Consider the following 15969-nt stretch of genomic DNA (forward strand, 5'->3'; position numbering starts at 1 on the left):
AAGACACACAAGAAAAATCATAATGTAACAGGGCATGAGATGTAAGAGATACTGAAGCAAGAAAAGGTATTCCTGAATTATGAGGACTAAAGCCATACTATATATAATCAATGTAACTGCATGAAAATATGGTTCCTGGAATGCTGTCAGTGTTAATGGGTTCCAGGATAACCTTGAGTGTTAAAAGTTATCACATTAGGACTGCCTTTAATTTGATGCTCTCTTCCCCTTACCCCCCACCCCCCCTCACAAGATAGCAAAAAAGTTTGAGGGGAGATTGCACACCAGTTCTGTGTTTACAGTTGGCTGGTTCCTCCTTTTTTCAGATGTATTTCTCCCTATACGTTCTGGCCTGCTTCACCCTATCCTGCATATTTTCGAGGCATACCTAGTTCTAAGAAAGAGAAAACCAACTTGCTGCCATTAACAGGTATCTGCCTAGTGACAGTCTTGCTGAACGGTTTGCTGAGTTTTGCTGAGAACATCTGAGTTGCTTGAGTTGTCAGTAAAATCAGAGCTTGTAGAGTGGTGATGCAATTGTGCAAAGACACCTACAGAAGGCTTGGGCACCATTTGATTCTCACTTAAACCCTATTTTTAATGCTTAAATTGGACTTAAGCGGTGACAAGTTATTGTGTAGACTCTGCACAGAAGTGAATTTCACCTCTAAAGAGTAAATTGGACGGAAAAATTAAAGATGAAAAATACTCATTGGTCTTTTACATGTCATTTTATGAGAATAAAAACTGCATCTATTTATCAATTACTTTCTGTAATCCGGGCATGTTTATTTTTATTGTCCATGTGTCTTTATGTCTTTGAAAGTGTTTAACTGATATTTTTATTTGCCTTGGTCAATATTTTTAGTCCATGTTTCTGCATTTTAAATAATGAGGCCTAAATAATTCCTCATATGAAAAAATAACATTCCCATTAAGCCTGTTCATTAGACAGCATAGCAAGCAGGTGAGAAATAGCTTTTGCTAGGAAAGAACTTTTCAACAAGTCATTGTTTCCCAAGTGTGTCATAAGAAGTAACATTTATTTTTAGTGGACAAGAATTTCAGTTTGATAGTGTATAGTGCCATCCGCAATAATTACGTCTCATAAATATTTTGAAATCTCATTATGGTCCATAATACACATTACATCCTTGATACATGGGTATTCCTCATAACACACCTCATAAAACCAGTTAGTATGTGTGGCTGTTTATAAGCACAGTAATTGATTGTTCATGTGCAATGATTATTGCTTGTGTATGGGAGAGCAGGACTAAGCCCTGAATGCATTCAGTATGAAGAAACTCAGCCTGACTGATCAATATGCTCCAAAACATATGTATCAAGCACACCTTTTCTACTACACAGTAGTACAGTTTAGTACCCTCACTCTTGAGTATTTTTTAAGTATATCACTGAGAACTGATTGTTCCTGGCAAAAGGAAAACAAAAATAGAAAAATAGTTTGGATTTTTGTTTTAAGTTTTTGATTAAGAAATTATTTGTAAAAACTACATTGAAGTTCATTCTAGCACAAACTACCACATCAGGAAAATTAACAACATGTTATTGTCAGAGTCTTCCAGTACATAGTCACAATGAAGTATGTTCCGAATGGAATGGCAGACTAATTATATAATTTCCTTGTTTCTGAATTTTCAAGTCAGCACTATCCTTATTGTAACCTCCTTGTTTATATACCAGTTTAATAATAATGATGATAAAATATGGGGGGTTAAAGTCTAATGCCCTTATCCTGCTAATTGTTTCACCTAGATGCCCGGATCTGCCTACGTAGAGCAGCTTGGATGATCAGGGGACGGTGTACGGATCTGATCCTGAAGTCCTTACTGAATAGTCCTAAAAGATTGAAATGGGTTGTTCACATGTATAAAGGTTTTCAGGATTGGACTCCAAGACATCAGTCTAGTGCCCAAAGTGCTGCATAAATCACTGCCTATGTTGGAAAATAAAATTGGGGGGTTAACTTTTCTAAAACAACTAGGTGAGTCAGAGGCTAAGTCCCATTTTTAAAAGTGCATTAGTTACTTGGGAGCCTAAATCCCATTAACTTTCAGTGAGACTGAGGGTACATTTACACTGCAAAAAAAGACCTGCAACAACGAGTCTCCGAGCATGGGTCAACTGACTCGGGCTTGTGCTATGGGGCTAAAAATAGCGGTATAGATTGTTCAGGCTCGGGCTGGAGCCTGAGGTCCAAGACTGTCTTTCCCTTACTGGGTTTCAGAGCCCAGGATCCAGCCTGAGCCTGCATGTATACACTGCAGTCTTTAGCCCCATACTGCAAGCCTGTAGCTGTTGGTCTTTTTATCAGTGTAGATGTACCCTTAAGCTCCAAAGATCCTGAGTTACTTTTGAAAATGGGACTTAGGCTCAAGTACTAATCATACAAATGAACCAGTGAGATCTCAAAAATGAGATCTAAAAACAGACAGACATTTCTCCGCAAATAATTATAAACTATATATTTCAACAGCATTTTTATATTAAATACAGATCATTTGGGATTTATATACAGAGAACTATAGATGTCCCTTAATTTTGCAAGACAGGAATAACTATGCAAAGGGATGCAGAAGCAAACTAATTACTTGATTACTTATGCCCTTTGTAATATTATCGTGTGATAATGATATTTGGAGCTAATCTCAAAAAATGTGAACATCAACAAATAAGGATGATGTGATTACAGAACAATTATGTGGTTTTTTTGTGCCTGTAATGTAAAATTGTTAGCAATAATATCCTTCCACTCTAAACAGTAATTTAATTAAAACTTTAAATGTTCCTTCAAGACTGCAAAAATATGTAGTACATATTACAATATGTAATTACAGATGTCTGTGTCTTATAAGTGGGCACCCATAATTGTATTTGTGTATGAAGTAATATTCAGTCGTACAGCGGTATTTTGGTTCTGTATATTTTTGGCTCCAAAAGTCAATAATTTAAATGTAATGGGTAGGATTCTTTTAAATGGATATTATAACTAGTTCATTTTTCATTAAGCTGTTCGTTTTAAAGTTTGCATGTTCTTTCAATACCTATAGCTAATCCACTTGCTTGTGATTTTTCAACACACTATATGTACAGCAAACAGCTCGCCAGGGCCCGTGTTCATCAAAGGATATCAACACATGTTCAAACTCCATTGACTCCAGTGGGACATAAGCACATCCTTAAGTGCTTTACTGAATTGGGGCCCAAATGTTGGTATTTACTTATATAGAGGAGAATCAGCAAGCAGGTAGTGTCTCTCGAACTTAGGTATTCAGTGACAATCGGGTTTTTAGGTGTTGCCTATGATCATGATACTGCCATATGTTCTGAATACAGCAAAAATGTATATTTTACGATCAGTCTTTACCAAATAGGAGAAACTTGGCATTAATAACAAACTAATTTCTTGGGCAACAAAATAATGATTGGGCAACAAAAATTATTAGTGGTAGGGAACGGCTGCCACATGAGGAGAGATTAATAAGACTGGGACTTTTCAGCCCGGAAAAGAGATGACTCAGGGGGGATATGACAGAGATCTGTAAAATCATGACTGGTGTGGCAAAAGTAAATAAGGAAGTGCTATTTACACCTTCTCATAACACAAGAACTAGGTTTCAGAGGGGTACCTGCGTTAGTCTGTATCACCAAAACAACAAGGAGTCCTTGTGATACCTTAGAGAGAAACAAATTGATTTGATTCGTAAATTGAATTTATAAATTGAACCACTCCAAATCACTGGTTGCTTCTGGAACTGTAAGCCTAAGTAAATTAAGAGCCCATCTGACTAACTTGCACATCCAGGTGAGCACAGTGACCCTTCCCAAGGTAAATGTAGCACCTCTGTCATGTTTGTGGCGCACATTTCAGTCTCAGGCCTCCTGCCCACCAACTTTCTCAGGGTGGAGTCTTGCAATTCTCTCCTTCTCGCCTGGGGATTTAGGCTACACGTCCTCTTGCAGTTCTCTGCGATAATCATCCAGAGGTCTGACTTGAGTTCCATAATTGCAGTCTTGGTCACTTAGGAGCAACAACAAGGTTAACTCCGTGACCAGACACCCTTCATATGTATTCAGAACAAAAGCATTACTGATATAACACACCTTATAAACAATAAACAGTTTCTGTGCATGTCTGGCTTGCCAGTGTCACCTGTCTTCCTCAGTTTCAAGTCAGTTCTTGGATTGCTTGAGAGACTATGTCAGGCTGATCATTTTATACAGTGTTCAGCTTTGTTTTCCGGGTTTCCCTAGCTAGGTCAAACCAATTTATGCCCGGGGAGGGTAAGGCTTCTCCAGACTTGTCACCAACCTAGGGATTTGCATTAATTACCCCTCCCAGTGTTTTTTAGTTCGTGCAAGAAACTCTTTAGTTTCCTTGTGGAACTAGAATGCAATTCCTAGCCCTTTAAGGTACATATAACATTTATAATCTTGATATAATAGTCTTTAGATATCCCAAGTGTCCATAATACCTGTCAGATAAAACCATCTCCTTGTAGAAAAACCAAGGTTTAGTAGAAAATGGGTGGTTATGAAACCCTGAGACATATACACAAGCCGCCCCCATGACCAAAGCAGCAACTTTTTCCTCCTCTCCAGTGCTACTGAGCACAGGGCCACAGAAACCCTACTCTTTCCCAGCATTCACTGTGCTCTGTGTCTGCTCCCCCTTGCTATGCAGACAGTTGGGCGCGTACCACAGGTGGGATCCAGCTCTTAAACTATTTGTTCATATATGATCATATAGAAGAATATGTGCTCAGGTATCTAGACTAAAGCTGGAGTGCCATGGGTCCTGTCAAAAGCATTTCCAAATAGGATTGCCAGCATGAAGCAACTTAAGAGTCCTTTCATTGCAGCCTTTGAACGTGTGCACTTGTTACATAGAAAATTGCGTGGCTATATAGATGTCACTTTGGACATCTTGGACGCTTTGGATTGTATATTCTTCTTTGCTGCGTTGTCTAGGGGCATTTTTCCTTCTACTAGAGTCACACAAATAAAAATAAATTTCAGAGCAACTCATTTGGGGTAAAGAAATCAAAGGTTCTCCATTTGTATTTCTAGCAATTCATTGTTTGAATTACTTCCTGCAGGGTGTATTGAAAAATAGAATTGTGACCTGTTGCCTGGGTGTGGAGGCTTTTAAAAATGGCCTTTATCCCCTCTCTGTCTCCACCATACACACAATCGTCTCTCGGAGTAACAAAGTTTATTATGGTGCAGTAGTAAATGTGAAGCAAGAAAAACTAATACGTTACTGGAAATCTCAGTAATTAGACTTGTTCTGGGTATAGGGGAATGTTCAGAGGCCACTCTGACCAGGTTTTGTTCAACAAAACAGAAGATTGGAAAATATTTTACAGGCAGCGCGTATCCACCTTCAGAACCTCTATCCTGTGTCAGAGAAGACACTTGGGAATTGGTGGGAGATGTGCACGAAGTGTCCCAAGATAGCTTTCTGTTCAAGGTTTGCACTCCCACCTCAACAGCTGATTAGTTGTCAAGGTGTAATTCCAGTAGGGCATAGTAACACAACCAAACTTTGATAAAGCTACCTAAAGAATAAACAGAGTGGTGATTTAAGTCTTCTTCTGTTTATTTGTTCAGTTCATCTTATATGAAACTTCTGAAAACTATACACCTTAGGAATTTTTAAAAATACAGGGGTGATGTGAACAGTTGATCATGTTTTCGTGAGATAACAGAAAATCACTCCTGGGAGTCACTGTGTAGTTCAATATGTGTCTACCTCATTCTGAGTCAGATTCTGCACATCTGTCTCAAGCAAAGCTTCCCTCTTGGGGCTGTTCAAGGCTCTGTGCTGTAAAACTTGAAAACTATGGCATCACTATGTGGTGTATTGTATCCTGTTGTACAGTGCTTGCACTGAATCCCTTTTTATATAAAATCTCTGCATATAGAGTTTTATAAGAAGGGGCAGCCGTTTGTGGAACATACAATATTATGGGTTAAAGTACTGTATCTGGGGTATTTCTGATGGAAAATGCTTTTAACTTTTTTATTGGTCTTTTGTCTTGGGGGCCTTCTATCCTTTTTAGTGGGAGTGAAAGTTCCATACTAACTAAAATCTGCAGAGCTGGTATGAGGAAGGCTTTCTCTGACATTCAGAAATGGGTGTGCCATATATCCCCTGGGAAAAGAAGCTAAGTTCTATTGAAATTGTTGCTTATTGTCCATTAGTGGGTCCTGCTCCCACCCCTGCTTGCATGACATGTAGTATTGAAGTGATAAGGAAGTGACAATAAGAAATAACTCTGATTACTATATAATGAATAATTTAGTAATATCTAACAAAGCTGTATTAATTGCTGTTCATCCCAGTGAAAAAGCTGCTAAATTGTCTGTAGTAGCTACTGAAAAATGAACTGCCATCCTGCAGATCCCTTTCAGCTTTTGTAAGAAACTGTTGAAACTGTTAACTACAAAGTTAAAATGCTCTTCTTATAGTTTTAAAGGCAAGATGTAAGGTTTTCAGTGTGGTTTCTAAATCCGTTGGCTAAGATGCATATTATTAGTGGTGGGGCTGAGTGGTTACAAAGTTCGGATACTAATTCTGTGAAATGTAAAACTTTTGGTTTGGGCCCATCTCCAGGATAAATTTAACCACATGCAACATTACAGAAGCTGACTCTGAAGGGCTGTTGAGGTGTTGGTTCTTTCCACTCATACTGGCAGTGCAATTTTCCATCAAAATTTTGCTTTTACTGTTATAGACCGGAGGCTCTTCATAGAGCTTTTATGATTTTGTTCCCATGGAAACAACCTTATTTTGTTCTGGTATCACTGGCAGGTCCTGTGAATACAGCTAAGAAAGAAGACAGTTTTTTGTATGCAAATAAGTGATTGGAATACACTGCAACAGAACCTTGACATTTCACGTTGGGCTGCACTACAAATAGGTCGTTCTTGAAATGCTGGTTTAAGTCAGCGACTGCGTCATTTCTTTAAAAAGCGGTTCACTAGCCATGAAGTTTGCATTGTACCCTGGTGATACACTTTTAACCAAAAGGCAACAAAAAAGATTCAAATGCACCGATTTTCCTCTGTGGAAATTTTTTTAAATTGGCCCATATGCACAGACCGTTGTAATGTTGGCCCAGGTGGAAGGGCACTGCAGATCTTTTAATGGGTACTGGTCATTAGGTTATTTAGGCCATTCTGATTTATGCCCTTTCATTGAATGATCCAGGCTGGGAACAATCCACTCTGCTTTTGTCCAGGAGTCCTTTACCTTGTGCTTGTCCTTTACCAAGTGTCTGTACCTAGTGTTGTTCCTTTTGCCCCCTGAGTTTTCCATGCATGTGCTGTAGCATGCTGTGGATAATACCTCTCAGATCAGGACTCTCTCTTCGTGAGGCACTGTTTTGGGCTTCAGGTGTGACCAAATGTTAAACAGTATTCGATACCCTTTCTGGTGCCTGGGTAGGTCACACAAAACAGATGATACTTGCAGCCTTGTACAAGACAATGCTGTTGCAAACCTTACAGAAAGCCCAGGTTTTGCGGGTTAGTGAAAAGTGGAAAATCTGGATTTCCCCTTCATTTTCTTGCTGTAGTAAAAGGCAAATTTTACAACAAACTGTGTTTCCCACTATGAAGCCTGAAGAGCATTTACAAAGGCATTCTCCCCAAACTTAAAGCCACCACGTTGAGGTTACCAAGCGTTTTTCACCTGTTAACCCCATATACATTCTTCTACAACCCATATCCCAGAATATTTGTAGTTTTTTCAGTTCAAATAATCTAAAATGGTACAGTACATACTGATTTTATTTATAAGATCATTGTGCCATCTGTGGCCAAAATAGACAGTTACATTAAACATCTATGACTTAGGTAATTTCATATTTAAAAAATATTACAGGTACAATATGCATGTGCATCTTTAAACTATGATAAATTGTACATTGCCTAATGCTCTGTATTCAATAACCTGAATAACTGTTTCTGTTTATGTTCAGATGATTACCTTCACAGCTAGAAAGATATCTATTTGCTGATAGATTATCATTTTCTGTTTTTTAGAAGAAAAATGTCCTCGACCCCAGAAAACAGTTACTTAGCTCATTTAAGGAGTTGGAAAGTGAACTTCCTCCACCTGCTGATGATTTTAGATTTTTAGCTTATCTATTACTACTACTAATACAAGAACCAGTCTACTCTGTCAGGGTGACCAAACAAGTCTTTTCCATCTTTAATGCTGTTTCTTGAAACAGTTGCCTGTTTGATCTTCAGGTTTCAGAGTAGCAGCCGTGTTAGTCTGTATCCACACAAAAAAAAAATGCATTCTATGCATCCGATGAAGCGGGCTGTAGCCCACGAAAGCTTATGCGCTAATAAATTTGTTAGTCTCTAAGGTGCCACAAGTACTCCTGTTCTTTCTGTTTGATCTTGACAATTAAATATGCCCCATAGATACTACTAAGGAGAAACTACAGTGTTTTCTGCAATTCTGCTGTGTAGCCAGCGGAGGGCACAGAAGCTTATCAACTAACCTTTTACAGTTATCTTGGAAGGCAAGCTAGAGCATTTGTTAATAAAGCTTCTATTAATATATACATGAGTCTTAGGTTTTTGTCCCAAAAACAAATATTACGGACCAAATCTTTGCAGTAACTCAGAATGATAGGAGTGCCAAATATTGTATTCGCAGCCTCAGGGATGAGAGTGGGTTTAAAGAACCCAGATGTGCAAGGAGAGAAGCTGAAGCATTTCATTGGAATATTGTTTGAAAAACAAAGCAACTTGGAAGCCTCTGATGCTGCTCACTCTGTGTTTGGCTAGAAGTCACCTGGCTTTTGTAAATATGGACACTTAACCTGCTCCTTATACATAAAAATATTTTGTTATTTAGGCCCCTTTCTGGGACGTGCATCAGAATATCCAGAGAGTCTATAGTGATGGAGAAAGTGATCTGATTAAACATCTGTTACCTTGTATAAACATAAGATTTTAGTTTACAACCTGTTTGTTAACATCTCAGTCATGCCAGGTATTGTTCAGAGGTAGACTGTGAACACACAAAACCCTATTGAAGTCCAGGGGAATTTGTGCCAGCACAGAGGTTTACCCATGAGCAATGCATTGAGGAACAGGGACTTGACTGCAAGGTCTATGGGGCAGGGATTGTCTCTTACTATGTGTGTTTATGGTACCTAGCACAATGGAGCCCTAATCCTCATTGGTGTCTCTGGGTCCTACTGCCATACAAATTAGTTAATTATAATAAAGGAAGAAACTGGAAATGCCATGTTAATGTTAAACTTCATTATTAACATAAGCAGAAAACATCATGTGTATATACCAGCAGAGTATATGTGTTTTCATGTGTATGAAAGGGAACACTCGCTATCAAGGGGTGAGGGAGTATTTGATTTCTGTTAAGTGAAATGCCTAAAATAGAGGGGGGAAGTGTATCTTCAAATTTCTAGAGGGAGCACACAGGGTGAGTTCTCACCCAGGCTTTAGCACTGACTTACTGGTTGATTTTGGACAAGTGACTTAACTTCTCCATGCGTTGGTTGCCTTATCTGTGAAATGGTGATAGTAATACATAATTACTGTACGTTCCAGATATGGCATTAGGAGTAACTACTGTGTTTGTTAAGTGCTTGGAGAGACAAAGCAGAGCATGAGCAGTTAGGATTATTTAGACAGTCCAGCATAATGGGTCTTCATATAGTTTAGAGAGAACACTAAAATCTGTGTATAATGCCAATTTTAAATCCTCTTGGCTTCACTACTGGTGTGTAGGTAAGTTTTAAGCAAAGGGGGTCATTGAGTTATTATAGCTCTGCATTACCATTTGGTGAGACTTTATTTTTTTCCTAACTTTGTGAGGTTTGAAATGCAGCTTACATATGTGATTTACAGTATCTCATTTGATTTACTCACTCAGACTGTTGCAACCTTCTGCAAAACAAGAACTATCTCACCAAGATAAACTTTTTTTTAATGTAGCATTTCCCCTTTCCTGCCCCCCTCGACCCCCAATCAACACTTGATTGAAAATCAAAGTTGATTGTAATGCCAGTTCAAAAGTGGCCATGCTTATCAACACTGATTGTCATAATATGTTGGTTATTCAAAATGGAGGTTATTTTTCATAATGCATGTCACAGACTAACTCTTGCTATGAAGAGTGAACTTGCGTATGACATTTTAAAAGAGAATGTATATAAACAGTTTCTCTTATATCCTAAAGTACACTAGTAATGTTACAGTATGACATTTATAAAGAGCACCTTCTACATTTAAAAACAAAAATAACAGATTAGCCTGCTATGAAGTGTGAACTTGTGTATGACATTTTAAGAAAATGTATTTAAACAGTTTCTCTTCTATCCTACAGTACACTAGTAGCATTACAGTCTGACATTTAAAAAGAGCACCTTTTATATTTAAAAACAAAAATCACAGATTAGCCTGATTATGGCATGAAAATAGTGATTTTTTGCTTGTTTTTTGCTTGTTTTTTCTCTGTTAACCAGATAAGTGTATCTGCTTTTATCTGGTTATATACTTACACAGTTTTCCACTTTGTTTCACTTAATAATGACAAAAGTGTTATTGGAATGAGTCTTTGAATTTGTGTCTGTGCAACTTTTGTTATGCAGCCTTTCTCCTGAGAATGTAGCTTCAAATTAATCATCTACAACTGAACATAATTCTTCTAATCTTTCATTTTACTGGGTAAACAGGTTACACTTCTCACTTCAATATTCTTTACCTCTTTAGAAAGCCAGACTTGGGCCAGCTGGTAACAAAGTCATTACTCCAGTAGAAGACAGGATTTCCAATATACCATCCAACAACCTGGACAGTGTGAAGCTGACAGATTTCAACTTTCTCATGGTGCTTGGGAAGGGGAGCTTTGGAAAGGTAGTTCCATCTGCCTTATTTTTAATAATAGAAATGAACTGAAAATTGTCCTTCTATGAACTGTTTATAAAATGCAGATTTTTTTCCAAGTGAGAGTAAGTAACCATTGGAACAGATTACCTTGAGATGTGGTAAATTCTCCATTATTTGGAATCTTTAAATTAAGACTGGCTGTCTTTTTCTAAAAGAGATGCTTGTTTCTGTTTCAACCATAAGTTGTAGGGCTAGATGCAGGAATTACTGAATAAAAATCTGTGGCCTGTGCTGTGCAGAAATATAGATTAATTGAACCTTTCCAGCATTAAAATCTATGAATCTATTAAACAAAGAGCTGGAAAATGCCATTGTATGCATTTGCTGCAGATTTTAGGGTTTCAGTTTTTAAACTTTGTCTCTACGTACTATACAAGTACTGTTATCTTGATTATTTTTACATCTAATAACCTGCAATGAAGACCTACCAGTACAGTAGAAGATTTTTATATGTATGAAAAAGATTACTTTTTGTACTGATAATTAACTGCAAAAACGTGGGATGGGGGTAGTATTTGTTTTCCAGTATATGAAATGTCCAGAGTGGGACGGTCAGCTGTCTTGATGTTCCACATTGTTGGGCTAATTTTCAAGCCTGGGTGATATAATAGACATTCGAATTCTATATCTGTCACTTAAGTGTGGACATGCCACTTAAGTCTGGAGATGCTTAGTTTATGCCCCTAGGCACTCATATAGGCTTTAAGTTGCATGTTAAAAAAAAATTGAGTTCCTAAACTTTAAATAATGTTAGGTAACTCCAGATTTTCGATACAGAGCTGGGCTCAAGAATCCAGATCTGACCTTCCCCAAAGTTCAAGGAGATTCAGGCTCATCTTTGGTGGTGGTGATGAAGATAGAGCTGTTACGTCGGTCACAATGCCATTTGTGAAAGCTGTCATCGTGCAGTAGGAATGAATATTTTGGAAACGTCAGGAATGAGAAATACAGTGAAAACTGTTAACCCACTAAAGGTGCTGCTGTGTTACCGGCTGTTTTAACAAGCGGTTTTTATAACAAAAGTGCATTTTATGGAGGCGTTCAAGTGGGGTCTGTCGTTTTGTTGGCCACAGGAGAGGAGCCCGGGATTACCTGGGGAGTGCCGGCCCAGGTGTCGGTGTAAACACTATTTTTGAAGTGATAGCACAGCTCGTTGTAATCCGTGAGTAATCGTGATATTTTTAGAGCTTCCGGCCAAGTCAGTAAGTGCTGGTAAAATGGGAAGGTGGTGTGCCATTTACACCTTTCTCAGGGCTTGTGAGTCACCTCCATTCTCTGCCAGCGAGGGAGATTTTCAGCCTGTCATTTCTCTTTGTGCAGGTGATGCTGGCAGACAGGAAGGGGACAGAGGAGCTGTACGCAGTCAAAATATTGAAAAAAGATGTGGTGATTCAGGATGATGATGTGGAATGTACCATGGTTGAAAAACGAGTCCTAGCTCTCCAGGATAAGCCACCTTTCCTAACCCAGCTGCATTCTTGCTTCCAAACAGTTGTACGTGATGTCTGTTCTTTCTTGCTCCTCCACTTCCTTCACAGTTTAATCTTCTGCTAAGATAACACTCGGATATATTTTATTATCTCAGTAACATTTATTATCTTCAGCTTGCAGATCTCATGGGTGCTTTACACAGAAAAATGTAAAGAAATAGATACCTTGTGAAATCGGGAAAATCCATAAAAATAATAAATAGATCTTTATAATCATAATAAATAGATCTTTAGAAGTATTCTACAGCAACTGGTTATACAGAACTTTTCTCTTTCTGTATATAAGAACTCGGTTATCTTAGTGGGACTTTTCATATTATTCAAGTTAAGCATGTGCTTAAGTACTCTGCTTGATTGGAGTCTTAATGCCCCAGTAATCTAATGAGATAATTATTTATTAATTAATATATTGACATAGTTAATTTGGTTCCCTGGTACCCGTAAGATAAGGAGGCTGAAGCCAGGATGGTAGATGGTGAGCAAAGAATAGGTGAGTGCTTTTTACTTCCCCTAAGTCTGTGATACCAACCATAGCATGTAATATATGAAAAGGTTCACCTATGGAGTTTGTGTTGGTGATATAAGGACCAGAAGATGATAGTACATGTCAGAAGATGGTCCCATAGTTCACAAGGAATGGTAGTGGTAGCCATTTAATTCTAAATGTAGTGCTCTTTTTTGTGGCATGGACATTTGTCTACTTAGATAAAGTCAAGCCCCAAAACTGCAAAGATTTAAGCATGTTTACAATGAGTGTATAATTTTACATACATGCATAAGTCTTTGCAAGAATGAGGTCTCATTTTGCATCATCTTTTCACCATCCAGTGGTGACACATTCAGCTACCAATCTGAACTGAGCACTCTAATCTGAACTGAGCCCCTGCGCTGTTAAGAAGGATGAAAAGCCCAGAGAAGGAGAGCAGTCAACGGGAACAGAGGGAAACCTTCCCATAGTTGGGACCCTCCTTCCAGATGATGATGGGGTTTCCTCTCACACTGAGGTTACCTCTCCGGGGGAGGGAACTCTGGTCATTATGAAAAGGCAGGTGTTAGTAATGGGAGATTCGATCATTAGAAACATAGATAGCTGGGTTTGTGATGACTGGGAAAACCGTATGGTGACTTGCCTGCCTGGTGCGAAAGTTGCGGATCTCTCGAGGCATCTAGATAGACTTATGCGTAGTGCTGGGGAGGAGCCGGTGGTCATGGTACGTGGAGGTACCAGTGACATAGGGAAGGGTAGGAGAGACATCCTGGAGGCCAAATTTAGGCTGCTAGGAAAGAGACTGAAATCCAGGACCTGTATGGTGGCATTCTAAGAAATGCTTTCAGTTCCATACGCAGGGCCAGGTAGGCAGGCAGAACTTCAGAGTCTCAATGCGTGGATGAGACAATGGTGTAGAGAGGAGGTATTTAGATTTATTAGGAACTGGGGAAACTTTTGGGATAGGGGGAGCCAATACAGGATGGATGGGCTCCACCTAAACCAAAGTGGATCCAGACTGCTGGCACTTAACATTAAAAAGGTTGCAGTGCAGTTTTTAAACTAAGAGATGGGGGAAAGGCGATTGCTGCAGAGGCGCACGTGGATTGGACAGAGATTTCTCTTAGAGGAAAGTCTATTGATAGAGATTCTCTAGGTTTTAGTCAGGAGGAGAGGATGGAAGAGGATAAAGTATGGGCCAGATCAGACGAGGAACATTCACGTAAAGAATCTGACACATCAGAAAAGGACAGACAAATAAACAGTGACAAGCGCTTGTACACAAATGCCAGAAGTCTAAATAATAAGACGGGTGAACTAGAGTGCCTCATGTTAAAGGAGGATATTGATATAATAGGCATCATAGAAACCTGGCGGAGTGAGGACAATCACTGGGGTACAAAATATATTGGAAGGACAGAACAGGTCATGCGGGGGGGAGGGGAGTGGCACTATATATGAAAGAAAATGTAGAATCAAATGAAATAAAAACCTTAAATGAATCCACATGTTCCATAGAATCTCTATGGATAGTAATTACATGTTCTAATAAGAATATAACAGTAGGGATCTATTATCGACCACCTGACCAGGACAGTGATAGTGACAATGAAATGCTAAGGGAGATTAGAGAGGATCTCAAAATAAAAAACTCAATAATATTGGGGAATTTCAATTATCCCCATATTGACTGGGTATGTGTCATCTCAGGACGAAATGCAGAGACAAAATTTCTCCATACTTTAAATGACTGCTTCTTGGAGCAGCTGGTACAGGAACCCACAGGGGAGAGGCAACTGTCGATCTATCCTGAGTGGAGCGCAGGATCTGGTCCAAGAGATAACTATAACAGGACCACGTGGAAATAGTGACCATAATATAATAACGTTTAACATTCCTGTGGTGGGAAGAACACCTCAGCAGCCCAACACTGTGGCATTTAATTTCAGAAAGGGGAACTATGCAAAAATGAGGAGGTTAGTTAAACAGAAATTAAAAGGTACAGTGACTAGAGTGAAATCCCTGCAAGCTGCATGGACACTTTTCAAAGACACCATAATAGAGGCTCAACTTAAATGTATACCCCAAATTAAAAAACACAGTAAAAGAACTAAAAAAGAGCCACTGTGGCTTAACAACCATGTAAAAGAAGCAGTGAGAGATAAAAAGGCATCTTTTTAAAAATGGAAGTCAAATCCTAGTGAGGTAAATAGAAAGCATAAACACTGCCAAATTAAATGTAAAAATGTAATAAGAAAAGCCAAAAAGGAGTTTGAAGAACAGCTAGCCAAAAACTCAAAAGGTAATAACAAAATGTTTTTTAAGTACATCAGAAGCAGGAAGCCTGCTACACAACCAGTGGGGCCCCTGGACGATGGAGATACAAAAGGAGCACTTAAAGACGATAAAGTCATCACAGAAAAACTAAATGAATTCTTTGCTTCAGTCTTCACGGCTGAGGATGTTAGGGAGATTCCCAAACCTGAGCCGTCTTTTGTCAGTGACAAATCTGAGGAATTGTCACAGATTGACGTGCAACTAGAGGAGGTTTTGGAATTAATTGAGAAACTTAACAGTAACAAGTCACCGGGACCAGATGGCATTCACCCAAGAGTTCTGAAAGAACTCAAATGTGAAATTGCAGAACTATTAACTATGGTTTGTAACCTGTCCTTTAAATCTGCTACTGTACCCAATGACTGGAAGATAGCTAATGTAACACCAGTATTTAAGAAAGACTCTACAGGTGATCCTGGCACTTACAGACCGGTAAGTCTAATGTCAGTACCGGGCAAATTAGTTGAAACAATAGTAAAGAATAAAATTGTCAGACACATAGAAAAACATAAATTATTGCGCAAAAGTCAACATGGTTTCTGTAAAGGGAGATCATGTTTTACTAATCTATTAGAGTTCTTTGAGGGGATCAACAAACATGTGGACAAGGGGGTTCCAGTGGACGTAGTGTACTTAGATTTCCAGAAAGCCTTTGACAAGGTCCCCCTCACCAAAGGCTCTTATGTAAAA

At 38.8% G+C, this 15969-nt stretch overlaps 1 protein-coding gene across 2 annotated transcripts in view; it reads left to right on the forward strand.

The window, feature by feature from the left end:
* Window positions 1-15969, forward strand: part of PRKCA (protein kinase C alpha) — a 318987-nt gene that overhangs the window by 268267 nt on the left and 34751 nt on the right. For both annotated transcript variants that reach the window (XM_077833765.1, XM_077833766.1), the window contains exons 9-10: window positions 10789-10932; window positions 12286-12459. In XM_077833765.1, the coding sequence (XP_077689891.1) occupies window positions 10789-10932; window positions 12286-12459 (318 nt within the window). The remainder of the gene's footprint in view (window positions 1-10788; window positions 10933-12285; window positions 12460-15969) is intronic.

Source organism: Eretmochelys imbricata, chromosome 14 (assembly GCF_965152235.1).
Source record: "Eretmochelys imbricata isolate rEreImb1 chromosome 14, rEreImb1.hap1, whole genome shotgun sequence".
NCBI classification, from domain to species: Eukaryota; Metazoa; Chordata; order Testudines; family Cheloniidae; genus Eretmochelys; species Eretmochelys imbricata.